We start from the raw sequence: 23,102 nt of genomic DNA on the forward strand, positions 1-23,102 counted from the left end.
CATGAATTATACCCCTTTCCCACTGCAGCTCTTAAACGGTAAATTGCTGTTTTTTTTTAGCCTTTTTAAATGGGTAGAGGTGCAGTGGGAAAGCTCCAGGGTGCTTTACCCGTTTAACAAATACTGGTATTTGTTAAACGGGTAAACAGCAGTGTCCTACTCGTTTTAAGAGTCGTTTTTTTGGGCAGTGGGAAAGGGTCTTAAATGGTATTTAAGATCCCTCTCCCCTGGTACCTGGACTACAAACACCCCCCCCCCTTCCACATCATCACACTGACGCTAGCAGCCTACAGTCATAATACAAATCCAGTACATTAGCGTGACAACCTAAACAAAAGCAAAGCAGTACACCTGACAGCGCTTGCACCTTCTCTCATTGTATGCAAACACAATTTGCCAAATTTACACACTTTGGTTAGGTCACATATTTGTTTTAGAACGCAAAATTCTACATCACTGTTAGATCAATATGATCTATAGCAGGACTGGGCAACACCGGCCCTCCAGATGTTGATGAACTACACATCCCAGCATGCCTTGCATCAGTTTCAGCATGGCCACATAGCAAAACTAATGCAAAGCATCCTGGGATGTGTAGTTCACTAACATCTGGAGGGCCGGTGTTGCCCAGCCCTGATCTATAGGAATTGGTCTTTAAATATTACCAAAGCAAAGGGAAGCAGTGGGATGCCTGTGTATGGTATATCAGCCAGCATACTCCACTACAGATTGTGCTGGCGCTATATGTGTAGCCCATTCACATGCAATGACCCTGGGGAATCAGCCACCGCTTACACTACACCCAGCCCGGGTGATTAAACAATGATAGCAGCCGGCAATGTGTGCAACAGCAGGGCCTGGGGGATGGGGTAGCCACACTTACCCATGTCAACAGACTCTAGCACAGGCTCTCCCTGTTTAACATCCTCCAGCTGCTCCGCTGGTTCCGCCAACTGATGTTGCAGCAGCGCGATGCAGCTCCAGGCTACACAGCGGCAGCCATGATCAATCGCTCCCTGTCACCACCCCCCGACACAGCCGCCGATGTAATTATTACTACTGCACAGGACTCCGACACCGGCTGGATTACCGTTTTATGTACCTTTCACAACGGGTTCAATGTGAAAGGTACAAAAAACATAATTAACCAGCAGTATACCGTTTACAACACAGTGTGAAAGGGTCTTATGGCTCAGACCCGTTTTAAAGTCCCATTTACAAATACCGGGTCATTACCCGTTTAGGCAGTGTGAAAGCAGCATAACTGGCTACATTATTTTGCTGTGTTTTGTTTACGGTTTAATTAAATCGGACAATAAAATTTAAGATTTAATAATTTTAATTTAATTGCAACTTGTCTGAGCTATCCAGACCATATTTTATGTTCAGTATATTGACTATTCTGATTGCAAGGATTTGTTATAAATAATTGATCTGAATCCATTTTTTTTCTCTCCTAGGAAAGGTGCTTGTGGCCTTCTGATAGCTTGGTCCCAGCGCAAGGCGCACCCGAGGTATGGTTCACCTTTACTTCTGTTGGTCAGGAAATCAAGAGCATTTTTACTTCATGTTAAAAAAAGAAAAGGGAAAAAAAGTGATTTTTCAGGTTGTTTATGAAAAGATTGATCCTCTATAGATCATACATGTGTGATCCGTTTAGGATCGATGTCCACTTTGGCCACACACACAATGGATGTAAGGCCCCCATATACATTGCGATGCGAACCGCGGGCAGTACAAAAAGTATGTGCAGCACATACTTTTTTTATTGTGTGATGCACGCGGGAGCACGCATTTCATTGTGTATGTGTGCCTTTGGAGCCGTCAAAAGGTCGACCTGCAAATGGCCAACACCTAAAAGGATGAGACCTGGTTCTTTATGATGTTTCATGATTTTTATGGTTAGGTACTTAGTGGAGGGTTAGGGAAAGGCAGCTGGAGGAGTCAGTTATAGTAAGGCACCAGACCAAGAGGTAAACTAGGTACACACTGGCTGATATATCAGCCATTCAATTGGATGCCCAATATATTTAGATGGACCATTGGCCAGTGTGTACCAGCAATACGTCCGAACGGTGTAATTCAGACATTTCGTATTAACTGTGCAACATGGCCGGTGGCCGCTATTCCTAACGATATATTGTCGCACCGTGCTTTGCATACGGGTGATCCGCCGACAACCCATACACCCGCACCAGGAGCCAGCAATGATTGACAGCTCGTCTGGGCAGAGATATGCGAACACACACCCTTCCCGATCCGTCTGTAGATATATCCGCTTAAAGCTGGGTATACACAAAGATTTATCTGTCTGGTGGGAACAAAAATCTGATTAAGTATTGGAAAAAAGGACAATCGATCATTTGCTCCCAAACACTGACAACCCGACAATGGTTGTCCAGACAAATTGGTTAGATCCATTTAATCTAACAGTCCAAATAATAATTTTTTTCCAGCCTTCGGGGGCAAATGCATGAATTTTATATTCTTTTATTCATTACCAGATTTGTTTTCACAACAAACAGATTGGACATATAAATATATGCAACTTCACAAACAGGTCGTACTTTAAACTGTCGATTGCTGATGATGTCTATTTGTTTTCACAACAAACAGATTGGACATATAAATATATGCAACTTCACAAACAGGTCGTACTTTAAACTGTCGATTGCCGATGATGTCTAAAGATATTTATGCAGAGGAAGCTGCTATTTGGAGGGTATAATCTCGAGGGCGCATGATTAATACCCCTTTTACACCAAAAATCCCGGATCCGACCTGACATTTGCAAGAGCCCATCCGCAGTGTAGACTGATGTGGCGCTTGGAGGTGACATCATCTCCAAGCGCCGGAACCGTGGTGATCCCCGCCAGAAACACTGATCGCAGTGCTGGGGGCAGCACAGCACCAAGGTAAGCTGCTGGGCTGCCCCCAGCCCCGGTACACCCCCCAGCCGTCGTCCGGGAAGTGAATGGATGCCGCACACAGGCATCCATTCACCTACTCTGCTGCTGTCTGTAGAGTATAGCAGCGCAGGCTGTCTGTGCCCCCCCCCCGTCCAACCTGCGGACGCTGCGGTCAGCAGGTTGCATGTCCCCCATTGATTTAAATGGGAGCCGGGTTGGATGACCCGACGTACCCATTTACACCACCCTCTACCCAGGTCCTAGCCGTATTCTACCCAGGTCAGGACCTGGGTAGAAGTCCAGTGTAAAGGGACACGGCATGTCCCATTTACACCGCCTCTGACCCGCCGAAGACCCAGGGTTTTGCGGCGGTGTAAAAGGGGTATGAGTTACCCATGGTCTATGCTTCATGCAATGTAAGTGTTCAGTGTAATATGTGTGTCATAGGAAATGAGTGCAGTTACTTACCAAACAGGATGATGTACCATAGCAGAGAGCAAGTGTTAATGAACTGGATAAACTGTGAAGCAATTTGTACATTTATTATTATTATTATTATTATTAAAATTTTATTTAGAAGGCGCCACAAGTGTTTCGCAGTGCCGTACAAAGGAACAGTACAGGGAGACAAAACTTGCCATAACATAGAATAAATAACAAAAATAGAGAACAAATAAAGAGTGCCACAGTTCAATACACATTACAGCTTGAATATAAGTAGTGAGGCCTCAATTAACATACTATAAGAGGCTTGAGGCCAATGATGGAGATGAGTATGCGGACGAAGATGGTCACTGAGTGTTTGAGTATAGGAGAGCTGTAAGTGAAATGTGAAGAGAAGAGGACTTTGACAACAGGAGGGAAGAGGGCCCTGCTTGGAGGAGCTTAATCTAGTAGGAAGGGGAGACAGACAGATTACAAGAGGTGCAAGTGGGTGGTGGCTAGATAGCAGGATGTAAACAGGCAAGGGGTCGGAGAACCAGCTAGTTTATACAGGGGAAGGGTACGCTTTGATAAATAGGTGAGTTTTCAGTGCATGTTTGAAGCTTTGCAAGGTCGGGGAGAGTCTAATGCAGCGAGGGATTGCGTTCCACTGAAGGGGTGCAGCACAGGCAAAGTCCTGTACTCTAGCGTGGGAAGAAGTGATCAGGGTGTAGGAGAGACAACAGTCGCCGGCCGTAGAGGGCGGGAGGGTGTATGAATGGAGATGAGGTTAGAGATATATGGAGCAATGGAATTAGAGATGGCCCTGTATGTGAGTGTGAGGTGTTTGAAGAGGATTCTGTAGGTTAATTAGAGCGGTGAGAGAGAAAGATAAGCCTGGCTGTAGAGTTGAGGACAGATTGGAGAGGAGCCAGTTGGGCCGGTGAGGAAAGCATTGCAGTAGTCGAACCGTGAGATGACCAGTGAATGGATGATAAGCTTAGTTGCACTCTGAGAGAAAAGTCCTGATGCGAGCAATGTTGCGTAACTGGAACCAGCAAGAATGGGCCAGGGCTTGGATGTGGGGTGCAAAGGAGAGGGAGGAGGCGAGAGTGACACTGAGGCAGCGGAGTTGGGGAACGGGGGAGATGATGGTGGTGTTAACAGTGATAGAGATATTAGTAGATTGCATAGCTCTGGGTGGGGGAAAGATAATTTACTCATTCCCTACATTTACTTGTTTGTGTGTTTTTATATATGTATTTCTACTTTTTTTTTTTTCTAGATCATGTATGCACCAAGGTCAAGAGACAGATTCACGGCTTCTTCCTTTATGCAGAGAGATCGTTTCAGCCGCTTCCAGCCAACATATCCTTACATTCAGCATGAAATTGACCTTCCGCCTACTATTTCCCTCTCTGATGGAGAGGAGCCTCCCCCTTACCAGGGGCCATGCACTCTGCAGTTGCGAGACCCTGAGCAACAAATGGAACTAAATAGAGAATCTGTCAGAGCACCCCCAAACAGGACCATTTTTGACAGTGATTTAATAGATATATCAATGTACAATGGGGGTCCTTGTCCACCTAGCAGCAATTCGGGCATCAGTGCAACAAATTACAGCAGCAATGGCAGAATGGAAGGGCCTCCACCAACCTACAATGAAGTTATGGGACATTATCCAGGCTCGTCTTATTTCCACCACCAGCAAAACACCTCTCCTACATCTCAGACAGGTAGCAGACTTCCATTTCAGCCGAGTGATCAAGAGAGCACAATAGTTCCTCTTCATGGAAAAGACAGGCAACCAGGGAACCTTGTCTGAATACTCCCAACCAGCACTGAGCCTGAGTGAGGGAAGTCGCCATTGCCGTTCTCTTGTGACTTCCTGTGCTCCGGTGCACCCTGCTTCTGAGATTCAAGTGGTACAATTAAGTTAAACCAAATGCACATATTAATGTATGCATATTCTGATAGCAGTCAGAGGAAAGCATGCAACCGGATAGAATTATACACACTTCCTTTCTGTGTTACCTGTACATTTGTTTCAGGAAGAGTCTTTCTTATGTTATGGTATTTCAATTATTTAAGCTTTGAAAGAACTTTGCACAGAACCCAAGCTTTGCAGAGCCTCTCTTGTTTTTTTCCATTATTACACATTAATGGCAGTCACATAAAGCAAGTATTAACGTAGAAGTGCAGATGTTTGTAGGGAGATGGCCAGTGTTTATGATAGGGGATATGTAGGGGCAATCCTAATATTTTATATAAACCAATAACCCTTTTGAGTGTGCCAATGAATGAATGTGATGAATGCTAAACCTCTTTTTAAAAAGGAAAAAGTTGCACTAACTGATTGTTAAGATTATCCTTTATGAGGGAAATGTATTATGTAAGTGTCTTTATTTTAATTTTTTTCCCCTTTCATATATTGTACATGATTTTCAACCGAGAGGTAGAAATAAAAGTTCTGACAACAAAGTTGCCATGCACAGTCTGTTGTACACTTGCAATTAATATTTTGCAAGTATGACATTTGAGTACAGCCACTTAACTTCAGCCCCCAATGTTGAATATTCATTTGAGAGACACGTTTCAGAATGGTCTACAGCCCAGAATGGTGTCAGTTTGTGCATTACCATATAGACATTGATAGCGGTGTAAGAGGGGTATTCAATGTTTGGCGTGCTCCCGCAGTCATCTCCCGACGGGGGAGATGGCTGCGGGGCCCTATTCAATGCTGTCTTTCCCGACAGCATTAAACAGGGGTTCTCGGCAGAACGAGCCTGACATCACAAGCTGTCGGGCTCGTTCTGCCAGAAATAGGCGAGCTCCCGGCCAGACCTCTTCTATTTCCGCCCTCAACTCGCGGTCACGCCCCTTGCTCGGCGGCCGGGACATTGAATACCGACAGCCGAGCTCAAGTCAAGCAAAGAGAGACCGGGACAGGGGCGCGGCTGTCAAGCCCCTGACATTGAATACCCCCTTAGTCTCATGTCCTACACTGTTGTACGTGCTTGCTGAGGTGGTTGGATATAAAATTCTCCTCATGTGGTTTTGACATTTCTTAAATACATCTTAGACATGTCTGCACTTTGCCACCTTAATACCAGGGCTATTGGTAAAAGACCCTTTTATTTATTGGGCTTTGCTTTAGTTGCAAAGGAGTATAAATTGATGATGGCTAGATTTTTATTGGGCGGTTAAAATAGACACGGTTTAGCCACGAATAGTGTCTAAAGTTCTGGTTCGGGCACCAAAACAAGGACTTTGCACACATTGCTACTTGCACCTTTAGCAGCTTTGAGAAGAAAGGTTTCCCCCTGTATCTAACTGGCAAGAACCAACAATTGAATTGCTTTGTCTTCTCAATTCTTAGCCAAATTTTTTACATTTTAAATTAAGTTTTTATAATCCGTCATAGGCAACTTATGGCTCTCCCAGCAGTTACAAAGTACCAGCATGTTCTGCTAGCCTCTTGCAGTCAAGTCCTGCTACAGAGACATTTATGGTATTGTTCAGCAGTTTAGGACAAACCTGCATGTTAACACTAGCAGGTTATCGCCCACCTACAACTGCTCATGTAATGTTCCCCTCTGAGAACAATGTGCATCACTTACAGATCTACACCTCCAATAGAAGGGAGAATTAGATGTTTTGGTCATTAACTTCAGTGGTTTGTATTTATTAACTATGTAGAGATTTATTTGCCTCATTTTCTTTGTTAACTCCCTCTCATACTAATTATAAACTTTACATTATGTGAGTGTTTTTAAAACAGAATTTTTACTTGCTTGAACGAAATCCCAGAAAATGCTACTTTTACCTATAGACACAATATATGTACATGTAACATTGCCAGGGAGGGGTAGTATATATTTAGCATAGCAAAAAAAAAAAACAATGTAAGGGCACAGAACTCTTGGGCTCTCTCCCCCAGCTGCTATTTGAGGTTTTTTTTGTTTTTTTTAATCGTCTTTTATTTTGTTATCTTATTTTTATTATGTTTTCAGCAAAATCTTTGGTACTTGTGGACAATCACGGCTCCCACGATGTGCATCGTATAGCAAAAAATCGCATCGCAATGCTATTTTTAACAGAAATGCATCCAAATGCATTGAAATTTGTATCAAACATGTTCAATGGCCCCCAAATGTCATTTTTCAGGCTGTACCACCCCCACTATCAACGCGAACCCGAAGCGTGGCGAGCGCAGCGGTATGCGTCCTATGACCTTTTCATACCCCCACTATCCACGTCGGCGTGGAGTTGAGAATAGAAAGTGTGGCGAGCGCAGCGAGCCACCGAGCCCGAAGCGTGGCGAGCGGACACGGATACCTTCACAGGTATACGCGTCCCCTCGCGGGCTTCACAGGTGTCCGCGTCCCCTCGCGGGGCTCGCTACACTCGCCACGCTTCGGGCTCGCTGCGCCCGCAACACTTTCTATTCTCAATTCCACGCCGACGTGGATAGTGGGGGTATGAAAAGGTCATAGGACGTGTACCGCCACCGCTCGCCACGCTTCGGGTTCGCGTTGATAGTGGGGGTGGAACAGCCTGAAAAATGACATTTGGGGGCCATTGAACATGTTTGATACAGATTTCAATGCATTTGGATGCATTTCTGTTAAAAATCGCATGCGATCAAATCGCATGCGATGCGAGTGCATGCGATTTTTGAAAAAAAAAAATGCCTAAAAACTGCAAAAATCGTATCCAATCGCATGCCACTACATATGGCATGCGATGGGAGCCGTGATAATCCACAAGTACCAAATCTTTTAGCTGCACAATTATCAGTGTTATATTAATGGGTGGGACTAAGCACACTTACGTTGGAATACTTTTTTTATTATTAGTTAGGAAAAAATAAATCTAAATCTATTCTTAATGTAAAATTATATCTGTATCTTTAAAAATACTTATGTATACAGGTTCCCACGCTAGTAATAAGAGATTAAGCTTCCAGAATTTATTAATAATTTCACACATAAAAAAAAAGTTTTTTTAAGTGCTCGAGCACATGGGTTAAAAAAGATTAGTGATAAAGTTTTTTTACTTTATTACAATGATTATAGTGTTTAAAAATACAATATTCTCAACACAGCGCAATGTGTGTTTTAATGCGCGTTCCAGTAGGCATATTTAATGCTGCAGGCACGGTTGAAATTGACGCAAATTGATGCAGCTGCTTGACTTGGAATTATTTCAACAGTGCCATTTATCTACATTTATCATTTGGACTGTTAGTATTAAAGCACTTTGAACGTCTGTTGGTGAAACCCATATGTTTCAGCTCTATTTGTCGAAGACAACATTTTAAAGTGTTTAGCTTTTACTGCAGTCACAGGGTACTGCTCCAGTTCTTTGTGATTGCTCATTTATGTCCTGAATACCAAATGATGCAAAGCATCCAACCAATTTTAAACTTGTAGTCTCTTGAACACAAGTACATGGGTTTAAAAATAACTTTGAATACAGTGATTTTCCTTTTATAATGCCACCAAATGAACTACCACCATGTATAATTTTTAAACTATGTAGTTTCATGGATGGCAGCAGGCCGCCCGATCCTTCCGGGTCCGCATCCCCTCACGCTCGCCATACTTTATAAAATCAACTCCACACTGACGTAGAAGGTTCATGCCCCCACTATCCACGTCTGCGTGGAGTTGATTTTATAAAGTGTGGTGAGCGCAGCGAGCCCGACGCGTGGGCGAGCACTCACGGACTCGGAAGGAGCGGGCGGCCAGTTGCCGCCGTGAAACTACACAAGTACCAAAACTATTTATACATTGGTACCCACTTATTTTGGTGGCTATAAATTGTTACCCACTTGCCACTTTTTTTTTTTTTTTTTTTTTTAAGCCAGTGGTTTAATTTGGTGACATACAGAGGAATCACTGTGTGTGTGGGATTCATTATCAATGTAAAAGCAAACAAATTTAATTTCCTTTCAAGGGGTTATCAGATTAGCCACAATAAATCCACCCCGTGGGCTATCCAATTAATCCTACTAGTTGGCACTTATCAGGAATTATGCACTTATTGGGAATACTCTATAAACAGCCCCAGAAGACCTGTTTTGCCGCTATAATACATCTGGCAACTTATCCCGGATCCCATGTTTTTTCCCGAAAAAGGAAACCTGTTGTAAACTGTCTATAACTGGATAGCCTAATTATGACTATCTGCCAGAAGTCGCACTAACAGTCAGTGTTTGCTGTGCAGTAATTAACTAGCAGCAATATATTGCCCATAAAGCTTGCATCAGCTTTGGCTTTAATGTGGCATGATTTTCTGCTTTTTTTTTTTTTTCTTTACTTTTTTTTCCCTTTCTCCCCCCTTCTCTGTAGCGCCCTATAACCCCAGCTCCCCATAGTGCTGTTACAGTTCTCCCCAAAACTCCTTTCTCCTCCGTAGCAGTTTTCTATACTCCTGGAGCCACCTGACCTTCATTCTCATACATTATCATGGGCACTTGGAACTAGAGCATATATTTCGTTTTTTTGTTTATTAATTTTATAAATGCTACATCATCTTTTAAACAGTAACCGAATCACACAACATGCTGACATTTTTTTGAGTCACTCAACCAGTGAACACGTTTTAGTTCTCGGTGCAGGATTCAATATTTTTTCGAAATATGACATGTTGGATGTTGCTAGTCCCGTAACTAACGCTCTTGCTCTACTGCTGCTCCCATGATGATCAGCAGTGCAAAAACTACACAGTCTTATGGTCCAGTAATGTTTTAGGCTATAGTGATTGCGCCTCTCACCCAACTTTTATCCTCTAAGAAAGGATTGAATATTTTTTTATCACTAGCACAGCATTTGCAAGCCATTATAGAAGCACAAGGACAAATACAGTAATTGTCATGTAAATGAGTACAGATACAGAGAATGTTTTGTATGTCTAATCCAGGACATCTTTTTTAAGTTATACATTCTACTGCAGATATTATTTTGGAGATGTAGCCTGCAGTAGTTATTGACGCTATTGCAGTCGTTATGTGGTTGATTTTATTCAAAATGATGTGAATAGGGAGGGCTCTTCTGGCGCTGTTCTAATCGGTTCACTGCTTTGTTGGAGAATGCCAAAATTTTCTGACTTAAGTGCGCCGCGGTGATGTTGTTTGTGCCGCGCTAGGGCTTAAAACCGCATCGCTAGCCTAGTTTTGTAGGATTTCTGCCCTCACTCCAGGACAGGTGCGAGCAGAAATCCACTAGTTTGTGATATCGGCGCTCTGATTAGAACAGTTCCGGGAGCTCTCTCCCAGTGATACGTGCATTACTTTGAGTAGGCTCGACCCCAATGGGACTAAACTATTGCCTAGAAGTCATTTAGAAAAAAAAACAGAACAAGTAGGCTATGAAAAGAAATGGAGGGACAAAATTGTTTTTCATGTGTCAACATTTTTACCCAACCTACAAGAAAAAAATATTTTAATTTTACAACATTAAAATTGCAGTGAGTGGTTTAGTAACTTGTTTGTACATGACCTTTATATATTCCAGCCTTTATCTTTTGAGTTGCTATAAGAGTAATGTTGCTGGGATTACAACATTAACTTCTTTCCCAATGATAATTTAAACCATTATTCTTAGAATCCTAAATTGACTTAAAAATCTGTACAATAAGCCATTTCACTGTGACCATGGAGCAGCCCTGTAAAACAGATCAATGCATTAAGGGGATTTTCTTTTTCTTTCCCTGAGAAAAACAGACGGTACTTATGTTAGTTGGGTGCGGTTTGGGCACTATATAGTATCAACTCCATGGATAGTGGGGGGGTATGAGTGTACTAACTATAGTGGCCGCCCAACTAACATATTAGTACCAAAAATACCTCTATATGTAATATAAAGATAAATCATCACTAGATTTTCCACTCTGTACATTAAGGAGGTAATTACTTGATGCTCAATAAGTTTAATGAGAATATGATCACCAATTGTTAGGTATAGAGGAACAAAAACAAAATAGAGGCGAAAAAAGTTGTTTCATATTTGCTATGGTTTTGTTTGTTAAATTACTGCTGCTGCTTTTACTGCCAATGTTGACTTGTTTAGTGATTTAAAGTGTGGTAATATGTGCTAGATGTGACATTGATACCACCTGGTTCCCCATCTTGTAATGTAACGTGTTGTGTAGACGAGATCTGCATGTTTATTATGGAGTCCTTTGGTCGGAGAGGGGGAAGCTCTGTCACCTCCATTTTAGCCGTGCCTCATTTGTAAAGGTGCTTTATTCAGTTTAGTGGTTTATACCTCTTTGAGGGTGTTTTTTTTTTTTTTTTTTTTTTCAAGAAGCTGTATATATAACTTGGATATTATGCACATATCCTACCCAATGGGTAGAACAGAAAACAGATATTCATGGTTAATACTGTAATATAATGTATAGCTGATATCAATTTTAACTACAATGGCATAGAATTTGTGAATGCCTAACATGTCTATTCCTTTTTTGTAAGATTTGCAAATGAATGCATACAGATGACAGAAATCTATGTATTTTATTTTCCTATTAAATAACAATATATCACATAAGAAGAAAAAGAACAAATCTAAGTTTTTATGTACCTGTTTATATCGTTCTTGATGTGAACTTTTTATCCTTTTTTAACCCTTATTTTATTTGTTCCAATATGATTTCAAATAATGTTTCAACTCATTGCTTGTATCTTTCTTGTCATAAGACTGTCACTGTTTTGGACCAGTATTATTCTTGCACCATGTTCAAGAAGTACTTTTTTTTTTTAATTTTGCTTTTTTCTTGCCAACCTAGTATTGATTAAAGCACCCGATCTGAATATATTTCCTGTTGTTGAAAATAAAGCACTTTTTGTGCACTGCATTACTACAAGATTTATACGCTTTTTGTGGCATTTTATTTGGTTGTGGGGGTGTATAGAATTACTGTATATCCATTTTCTCTATTTTACACAGAAAAGTGAATTTAACGAATACATTTTTACTAAAATATGTGAAGACTATTAAAGGGCTAGGTTAGATAGTCACTAATGACCATTATGTAAGGGGATTTTTCTCTCCGTGTACAATATTTTGTTGACTTTACATTTCCTCCTTTTAGGTTTCTGTAAATGTTCTTACTATTTTTCTCTATTTTTGTAATGCATAAATATATAGTTCACATGGTACTTATATTTTCTCTACAAAGATGACTTCTTGTTTGGATACACTTCAGCCAAGACTTGCTCATAAGACAAAAAAAAATCTGGAAATAAAATCAAGAGAAGAAAGGGGATAATAAATAACAATGTGGGACATATATGTAACTCGAAAATATAAAATCCGGTTCTAGTTGTTTAGTGTAAGTTACATTTTTTTACGGTTTTCATAAATTAGTAATTGCTTAACATTTTAGAGGTATGTACAAGCCAAAAGGCCTTGTAAAAGTGGTAAAGAATAATTATAATACTTAAAAACAAATTTAATGACTGACTCAACTCCTTGCCCAAACCTATGGACCAAGAAACATGCAATTTGGTGAGTAGATTCCTTCCCTGATGTAAGCACCAACTAATCTGGGGGCGTTTAATATATATATATATTTTTTTTTTGGGGGGGGTGGATTAGTCCCCTAAGGGTGTGAAAAGGGGTAAAATGTGTTTTCACGGAATGTTCCCGGATACGCCCGATGAGACATCGACTTTGTATTGGCTCACAGTGATTTCCCACACAAATGGCCACAAATGCATTTAAGGATTTTGTCCTAATCAACCTCAAAAGTATTTATGGGTGTCACACTGATGGGGCAGATATGGAGTACAGGTTAATGCAAATGGATGACTGGGTCACTATCCCATGGAGTTCACCTGCACCCTCAATCCTGGCCTACCAGCCCACAAGCATCTCCTCAGTGTGGGGGTTCCACTGATGATGCTGCAGAACCTCAACCTGCCCAAACTATGCAATGGCACCAGGCTCTGCGTAGTATTCAATGAGGATAATTCGCCCTGTGTCACGGCGAATTTGTGCTATTTTCATGTTGGAAGGTGATTTTTTGGGTCAGAAAGTGAATCAACTTATTCAACGTGCACTTCTCGCCATCTTTCTAAGTGATTTTCGCCGTGTAGCAAATTGCCATCTTTTCATGGAGAAGTGGAAAGTGAACTTTTAAAATAAAGTTGTTATTGTTTTACATTTGGTGTAAAAAAATCAGGAATTTTATTCTGTGAAGGGGCATGCTATTTTTATTTATGTGCTTTATAGCACATGAATATATATTTAATTAAAAAAATATATATTTTTTTACACATAGCAGCCAGCAGGGATCCGAGAGCCGCTCATTAGATATTCATATATTCACTGCACCCGGTCATTACATATGCACGATTGGGTGCAGTGAATACCCGGTCCCCTGCTGGCTCACCCAGGGGGCAGCCTGTGCTGCCTGGCTCCCGGGGAGCCCACCTCCCCCACACATAGGTTCTGGGGCAGGCAGGGAGACTTCCATCTCCCTGCCTGCCGCCGTCCTCAGGCTCCCTGCGGTGTCTGCCGCAGGAGTTCACATTCGCCGTCAGGGGCAGTGACGTTGAATAGGGGGATAGCAGGGGGACAGCGAGGCTCCGGAAAAAGGCCACAGTGTAGCGAATCGTAAACAGGATTCGCTGCACGCCGTGAATAAGCTCATTGAATACTGCCCTCTGAGTGAAGGCTCTCTGCAAGAATGTAATCAAGGCCAAAGTGTTCACTGGCTGTGCTTGGAGGGGAGTCTGTTCAAGGCCACATACCATTTATACTATGGGTCCTCAAACTGCGGCCCTCCAGATGTTGTGAAACTACAAATCCCAGCATGCCTTGCCACAGTTTTAACACTCCCTTATAACAAAACTGTGGCAAGGCATGCTGGGATTTGTAGTTTCACAACAACTGGAGGGCTGCAGTTTGAGGACTCATGATTTATACCATCAGATTACCCCTTAGAGTTCAAGAGTCTGCATTTTCCACTGAAGGTCTACTTTTCAATAAACATCAATAAGTCCCATGGACAGTGGAATGGCTTGACTTGAGGGAGGACTGCTTCTCACATGGGAAGTTCTATGTGGCATGCTCCAGAGGGGAGGTTACCCAGTAGCCTGGTAGTCCTAGAACGTGAGGGAGAACAGCAATGTGGTATACAAAGTGATCCTTAAGTAGATAAACGCATTCATATAAAAAAAAAGTTTATTCTTGATACTACCGCATTCGTGTACCTCAGAGTCCTAGAATGAACTAGGCATATGACAAATTAAGATGGGATTAAGGAGATATAAACTGTAAACACTGTAGGAGTGAAGCACATCAGAAAGTCATAATAATAAAAACCCTGCAAGTTCTACTGATGGATTATTTCATCTTAGTCTTGACATCTACAAATGTATTTATTTATTTTCCCTCTGACTGATTTAACTTGTAATGTAAAGGAGTATAATTTCTAAGACCCTCATTATCTCACTATTTGCTCATCTATAATACAATTACATTTATGTTCTTAAGTCAGTGTGATTTCAGAGCTCTCAGCACCAAACTTGTACGGCTACTGTTTGTCTAGCCTGGATTTATCAAAAGCAAGTAGCTTAAAGCAGAGTTCTCATGAAAATATGAGGTATTTATTTATTTTGTATTACTTTGAAGTCATTGTGGATGGCTGGAAATACTTTAATTGACATTTTTCTTGTTTTACATATTTCATAATATTGCATATTATTTGAGTACCATGACAAGTAAGTTACATGGCAAACGGAGAGGCTTTGGAATGAACCTCTGAGCTCAATTGGCATTTTTGACATCCTCACCACCTTCTTCTCATTCTGCTGTACAAAAATATGCAAGGATTCGAATTGCCTGCTTTTTTGTTTGGTTATTCTTAAGCTATACCTAAGATTTTGAAAAGGAAAGGGTCATTTTCAGCATCAGCCAAGCAAAATGATTCACAGATGCATGCTTAAAAGGTACTTAAATCACCATTTAAGAAATAAATGTAAGTGGTGTTTCTGTTTTTAACCTGTTGATGGATAATCAATGTGAAGAGATCACCATCCAATTATATTCTTTTCTTTTTAAATTGTTTTTATTGCATAAAATGGAATACAACAACAATATTTATCATTGAATAACATTGTGTAATGCATACATTTTCAATTTTCTCCTTCCATACAAACAGCAACGAGTACGTCTATGAAGTTAACATTTATGTAATAAAGGATTTGAGTAAATATGAATTGTCGACCATAATAAATGTATAATAATGTACATAGAAATAAGTTGTCTAGATATACAATAACACAGTCATGACTTGTAATAATAAGTTCCATATTAACATTCTTCAATAAACAAGAGTAAGGATAGAAACCATATTCTAACCTGCCACATATATTAGTAATTATAGGTGGTATTCAAAACTGTCAAACAATGCCTGCAATTGTATAGGAAAGAACTTTTCTTTTTACAGCTAGCCGATAAAGGTACCTTCCTATTCAATTGCAGCCATTTTTTTGGATGTTTTTTAGTCATGTTTAGACTATGCATTTCACATTTTAAAGAAAAGACGGCAAAACTTGACTAAAAAAAAACAAAAAACATGGATTGGCAATTGATCTGTGAATCCATAGGCTTTTCGACTGTGTCAGATTTTTTAATAGACTAAAAATCGGCACTTGGATTGAATAGATTGAATGTAAATTTCACCTAAAATTGTCAAAGTGCAGATTTTTAACTGTTGAAAAAGCCAACATGTAATTGATTACAGCACTTTGTATGAACAAAGTATTAAGCTTAAAAAAATCCAATCAAAAATCATTTTACACTGTTTACCATGATCATACAAAGCTAATTACTGTATGATTACAATGGGTTCCTCTACACTTACATGTAGGATTTATGGGTCAACGGGAATTGGTTTGAAAACTTAATTGGTTCATCGTTATTCTACATTTACAGACAAAACTAAAATACTTAAGTAGGATGGCTTTCACTTTATATTTGATTTGTAGTCTATAGATTAAAACCGAAGCAAACCATTTCCCCTCATTAATTTCTGTCCACGCTAGGTTGTCTGTGAATGTATTTCCCAAAGTGGTAATTAATAGGATGCGGTATAACCTTTCTCATTACCTTTTGCCTTAGCATAGTAAAATGTATAATGTTACTCCTCTGTCGCCCTCTTGAAGATGGGCTTCACTCGTCCCCCTTGCTGCTAAACAATGATTGAATAGATTTTATCTTACCGACCGACTGCACATGAGTTGAGTGGCACAGGAGGGGACCCTGATGTACTGTTGTGACCAATGAGATTGAATATTGCTTTGACACTGCATAATAATAACGTGGTTTTGTTTTTTGTTGTCTTGAATCTACACATATATATATATATATATATATATATATATATATATACTGTGTCATTAGAGTAACAGCACTTACCATGCTTGAACTTAGCACAGTTTGCCATTATTTCTAATGACAATTATTTCTAATACCAAATTGTCTTCTAAACCAAGCTTCAACACAATATTTTAGCTTTCATTACATTTTTCAGTGGTCTTTCATGGTGTTGGTAATTCACAGCAGTAACTCGGATTGTAGCTCCCATTTTCTGAATTGGTTGATGTGGTTGAGCCATTGAATCCTCTATCATTTTTTTTTATGCAGTTTAATTTCCTAAGAGATTGCACCACTTACAGTAGTTACAGTGCATTCTTGTGTGGCAAGTTGTTTTAATTAGTAATGTGTCCAAATAAGCCACAGCGTGTTTAGACATAAAGTAGCATTTAATGATTTTCCTTGAGGGTACTTTTCTTAAACATGAAGTTGTTTTGTAATTATGTATTAACAGCTCCAGCTGTTGTGAAACTACACATCCCAGCATGCCTTGCCATAGTTTTAGCATTCCCTAATAGCAAAACTGTGGCAAAGCATGATGGGACTTTTAGTTCCACAACAGCTGGAGGGCCATAGTTTGGACATGCCTGCACTAGACAATATGCATCATAGTGTGTACGCATCTTTTTTTTTTTTGGGGGGGGGGGGGGTAATTAATGCTGGCTGATATTTCTTGCTGCTGCAGATCTGACTTGTTTTACAGCCGGATCTGCATTGTCGAAGCATTGTCAAATTAGTGGTAATTTCCGAGAAAAAATTATGCGGATTTGGCGATCTACCCCATCCAACTTTTACAATGTTTTTGAAAGCCGGAAGATCATAACGGACATTGACATTGAAAATATCATCCAGCATTAAATACTTGGTCGCAATTTGTAAGCTGACCATACATCAGGATGACCGACAATTAATCAGAGTTGTCTAACTATTTCCCCGGCAGCTTCCCAGACACATACAATAAACCTTATGGGTGTAATTTCACATAAATCGTATCTTAAGTTCTGCAACTCCCAGCATACTGGTCGTTAGACGTATCTTCAGCTCTTACATGCAGCACATAAGATCTGAAGATTCATCTCCCAACCTGCAGGCTGCGCATCATACCGAAACACCTCACGCTGTGCACACACAACTCATTCGGGCCCGAAATCCGAAATATGCAGTCATTTCACCAAGATTACACTGTGCACTGACGATTAGCATACAGTGCTTTAAAACTTTGTTTTGCTTCCTTCAATGGGCAATAGTTTTCTTTTTTTTTTTTTTTTAATGGACTGAGGGCCAATTTGCTGATCATTGTAGCTCTGAGGTTTTTTAAATTTTCGATTCCTAACATGGACATAAGTGTGTGGAGTTTGCATATTCTCCCTGTGCTTGCGTGAGTTCCTTTGTGTTCTCCGATCTCCTCCCACAATCTAAAAATAAACTCGTGGGCTTATTGGCTTCCAACATAATTGACCCTAGTGTGAATATGTGGTACAGAATATTGATTGTAAGATCCTTTGGGGCAGGGACTGATATGACCAAATATTCTTTGCATCACATGTGGAATATATGTGTGCTAAACCTGACAATGAGTGCGATATGGGCATAAAAAAACAGAATATCCCCCTGCTATCTCCTATCACTTTAGACTGGAGATTCTGGGTTGTTTAACATTTACATTTTGTATGTGGTTACCCTGCGATAAAACAGTAATTTTTGCTATTTTCAGCGATGTTTCACTGATGGTTTTCATCGGACTATCCAATGATATCACCCGAAAAAGCAAATTTTCTCATGAAAAATGACAAGTTTAGTGAAACCTGTATATCTTCACCAGCTGCAGACCCAGACCCATTTTCACTGGAAAAAAACTGGCTGCTTCCGGGGATTTTGCTTCACCTGTCTGAGGCAGGCGAAACAAAATCCTAGATAAGCTGCAACACCCGCCAATTTATCTGGTCTAATTGTTAAGCCCTCATTGGACCTGCGATCCAATTACCCAGTGATCATGGGTAATTGGATACCACCCCTAGTCTCATATACTTTTAAAGCAGTGGCCAGCTGAATCTCCAGTTGTACATATAGACAGAGATGGTATTAATAGGGAGGCTATGTAAGCTACTGGTAAGATCTCACTTTGTACGGTTTTCTAGATTGAGAAGGGTTTCTAAAATGATTCCTGGACAACATAACAAAATGTAACTTTAAGAAAAGCTATCATGAGTTGAGCACATGTTTAGCTTGCAACATAATAGCATAAAACAGAAGGATAGTATTTAACTATATATATATATATATATATATATATATATATATATATAGTGTGTGTATATATATATGTGTATATATATATATATATATATATATATATATATGCAGTGTAAGAATAAAGCAGCCAATATTTACCCTGCACCTAATAATGTGTGTGGGGGGGGGGGGGGAGCGTGACCAGTGTTCTGGTTGGGTGGTCTGCTCATGGGTGTGTCTATTTGTGTAAATACTTTCAACTAATTAAACATGCTTGGAAAAGGCTGGCATAGGAAAAATGCAGGGAGATATATTGGCTGGTGCACCCCAAAGATGCACCCGCAGGATGCCGATGTCCTAAGATACTTGCGGGGTGAGGCGGTACTCCAGTCATAAAAAAATATACTGAAAGAATTTGGCAGACAACATTTCAGCGCCTTTTATGTGGTCACCTAAGTTTACCAGATCATATACCCCTTATACAAATCATGCAACACAATAGTAACCCCCTTATACTGTACTTGCCTCTTACACATTATGCCACATGGAATGAGCCAAAATTCACACTGACTGAGCCAAAATTCACGTTATGCCACACAGATTAAGGCAAAATTCACACTTTGACACATGGATTGAGCCAAAATACACACTATACCAAACAAAGGGGCAGATGTATTATAGCGGCGCTTATGGTGCTTCGACTCATTAGCGACGCGAAGCAGGAGGGAAGACCGACCAGATGTATTAACATCTTGTCTGCTGAAGCGGGGGAACGCTAACTCCCCCCTCCGGCGATGCCTCCTCCTGGAGATAGCGCATCAGTTTACACTGATGTGCTGTCTCCTTTCCACCGGCCGACTGGACTGGACATGTGCTACTCACGCGAGATTCCCAGTGCAGCACAGAGCTAACAGCAGGGACAGAGCTGTCCCTGCTGTTTAGATAGGGCTTCACCAGTCTGCTGCAGGCAAAGCCAAAACCAGCATCATTGCTGACCGTTCATACATTCGGTCTGCTATCATTGAGATAGCAGCGCCGCTATGGACAGGGGCGCATGTCAGGGCCCCTGTCCTTTACTGCACGCTGGCTCCATCATACATGGGGGAGAAGCATATTATTCCAAACACCATAATCATAATGACTATTAAAAATTATTCTACATAAGTGCTGCTTACCTGCATGCTCATTGCCAGGGGTTCCATGCTCATTGCCAGGGGTTCCATGCTCGTTGCCAAGTGGGATTACATGCTCATTACCAAGGGGGAATACGTGCTCGCGGTAACTGGGGGACAGCCGCCACTGGGCAGAAATGACAGCCATTGACAGCCGGGCAGAGAGCAGGGGGCTGTATTCAGAGCACTGCAGGTTCTGGCTATTTGAAATAATACCCCTTTCACACCAGAAAATGCAGGGACTGGCCCCTTTTATATCAGCCTAGTCCCTGCAAATTCTGGTGTGAGAGGGAGAACCCCCCCCCCTTTAAAAAACCAGCTATATCTTCGGAACCAACTGACCCATATACATGAGACCAATATCACATTGAAGAACTTTTAAGTGGGTTTCAAATGATTTTGCTCCCATGAAACTGGGTCGTTTGGTTCCAGAGAAATCTGTCCTCAAACAACATGAACAGCCATGAAATTACATTTCAGAAATAAAAAAATTGGTTTACCCGGAATATCTCTAGAACCAATGAACCCATATGGACCAGCCTGGTATCAGATTGAAGGCTCAACGATTTGGATTTGACTGAGATCAACCTCGAGCTTCTGTGATGCTGGAGGGGGACCTGGCAGCCATTGGAACCAGGTGGGGGTCGGAATTAGCGTGTCCCATGTTATGGGGAAAACGTTTCAGGTTTGCCTGACGGTATCTCTGGTTCCCGGGGGGTCTAGCGACGCGGGGCCGGGCTCGTTGAAAAGCCCTGGCCCTCAGCTACAAAATGGGCCTATTTGTAGAGTGGGCATGGAGCTGTAGCTCCATCAGGTCCATTGTTAATCCGGCCCTGGCTAAACTGATACACACATAGAACCCTATGTACCAGGCGCTGCGTGATTCTGATGAGTTAACTTGTTATTAAGGTAGTAATAATTTAAAAGCGACCTGCTTTTGTCATTTGTATTGTTGCGGCATTAAAAATGTGGGTGAACTTTCCGGAAAACACCCCCACCCCATTGTACCTATAAATGCCAAACCATTTCTTACTACAGCATTCTATGCCAAGCCCAGCTCACGCCACTGGTGTTATGTTGCCCTGGCTCGGACACCAGGGACAATACGGGTTCCAGACGGAGAGATGATAAGGCGTGAGCCCACAGCCGGGACCGCCGGTTAGGACGGCCACAGCGGGTCCTACACTCTCTCTGTTGAGTCCCCGAGGCAGGTGGCAAACCCCTGCGGAGCTAGACTTCACCTGTGGCCGCCGCGTTCGAAGGAGCGAGTTAAGCCCGCTCCGACCCCGATGCAGCCAGGTCTTATGTGGTGACAAGGGGTAAGCGATCGCCACGGGGAAACACTCAAGAGGATAAGCTGACTACTGGACCTAACTGGAGAGAGGCCCCTAACTGCCGGCACCAGGCCAAGACGGGGAGTGCGACCTAGTCGCAGACACCAGTGGGTAGAAGGGAGTCCCCACAAACACTCCAAAGGGACCGTGACTCCCAAAGCAGGGATACGGATAAATGGTGACACTCCTGCCTCACCGGAACACTAACAACAGTAGGGGGCAGGGTAATACCACCGAAGGACAGGGACAAGGAGACAAAAGAGGATTACAAGGAAAATCCCACGGAGGGGCGAGGCCACGGAGGGCCAAAGAAAGATAAGACCAGGGCTCCACTGGAGCACTTACGTGACCCACTTAAGATGGAAGCTGTGGGTCCACTGCAGGCTCACAGGCTGATGGAAGAATACAGCAGAGGAGTCCGGTGAAGTGCTGGAAACAAGGGATCCACAGGAACACACAGCTGACAGGCTGGAAGACAAGACAGGCTGCAAATAGGGATCTGCAGCCAGGAGAACTGGGACCAAGGACCCAGGGGACCGGAGAATGGTAGCAATAGCTACAGAAGCATAAAGCTATAACCGGCGTCTGTGCCCAGCAGACGCCGGCTATTTATTCAAATCTCGCGCCGCCTGACTGACGTCAGGCGCGCGCGTTGCCGGCTGCCGGGCGGAAGCTCGGGGACGTTGCCTAGCAACGCCCCGACGCTTAGCCTCCGAGCGAGGCTTGGGACGCTGCTCGGCAGCGTCCCCCGCCGTGTCAAATGACGCTGCGTCTGCAGCGTCAGATGACGCTGTGCTCGCCGTCCGTCCGGGTGCAGGGACACCCGGACGGCGTGCAACAGTACCCCCCCCTTGAGGAAGGGTTAACAACCCTTTCCCACCAGGTTTATCGGGGAATTGCCGAAAAAAGGCCCTCCTAAGATTGGGTGAATGCAAATCTACATCGGAAACCCAGGACCTCTCTTCGGGACCAAATCCCCTCCAGTGTACCAGAAACTGCAAGGAACCTCTCACAAGTCTAGAATCGAGGATCTTTTCCACGCGGAACTCCTGTTGCCCCTGCACCATCACTGGGGCGGAGCCATTCCTCAGTCTGCGAGGAAATCTCTGTGAAAACACCACCGGCTTAAGAAGCGAAGCATGAAAGGTACTTGAAATCCTGAGGGACTTAGGTAAAGCAAGACGGAATGCTACCGGATTAACCCTCCTGACAATCCTAAAAGGCCCAATGAACCGAGGCCCTAACCTTGCTGATGGTTGATGAAGCTTTATATTACGGGTGGATAGCCACACCCAGTCACCAACTTTGAAAGAGCAAGGCCGTCTGGATTTGTCAGAGAATACCTTCTCTCTGAAAGCAGCTTCTTTAAGGGCCAAGTGGACTTTCCTCCATACGACTTTGAGGCGAGAGGCAGCTGACGAAGAAGAGCCAGAGGCATTCGGTCCCAGAGAATTAGCCCGTGGATGGAATCCGTAGACTGCAAAAAAGGGCGACGTCTTAGAGGCCGAATGCTGTGCGTTATTATACGCAAATTCGGCCAACGGCAAGAAACTAACCCAGTCATTTTGAAGTTTGGAAGCAAAAATCCTCAGATATTGTTTAAGAGACTGATTAAGGCGTTCAGTTTGTCCATTGGCCTGT

General features: G+C 42.2%; 2 protein-coding genes across 7 annotated transcripts in view; both read left to right on the plus strand.

The window, feature by feature from the left end:
- The window catches only part of LDLRAD4 (low density lipoprotein receptor class A domain containing 4), a 356,202-nt gene extending 348,743 nt beyond the window's left edge, over positions 1-7,459 (plus strand). For 5 of the 6 annotated variants that reach the window (XM_083187703.1, XM_083187702.1, XM_083187704.1 and 2 more), the window contains 2 exons: positions 1,461-1,514; positions 4,618-7,459. In XM_083187703.1, the coding sequence (XP_083043829.1) occupies positions 1,461-1,514; positions 4,618-5,157 (594 nt within the window). In that variant the 3' untranslated portion in view covers positions 5,158-7,459. The remainder of the gene's footprint in view (positions 1-1,460; positions 1,515-4,617) is intronic. The other variant, XM_083187706.1, reaches the window with a different exon arrangement.
- Positions 1-23,102, plus strand: part of MC5R (melanocortin 5 receptor) — a 977,289-nt gene that overhangs the window by 188,489 nt on the left and 765,698 nt on the right. The window lies entirely within an intron of this gene.

The sequence above is a fragment of the Crinia signifera genome, chromosome 5 (genome assembly GCF_055691185.1).
Source record: "Crinia signifera chromosome 5, ASM5569118v1, whole genome shotgun sequence".
NCBI classification, from domain to species: Eukaryota; Metazoa; Chordata; class Amphibia; order Anura; family Myobatrachidae; genus Crinia; species Crinia signifera.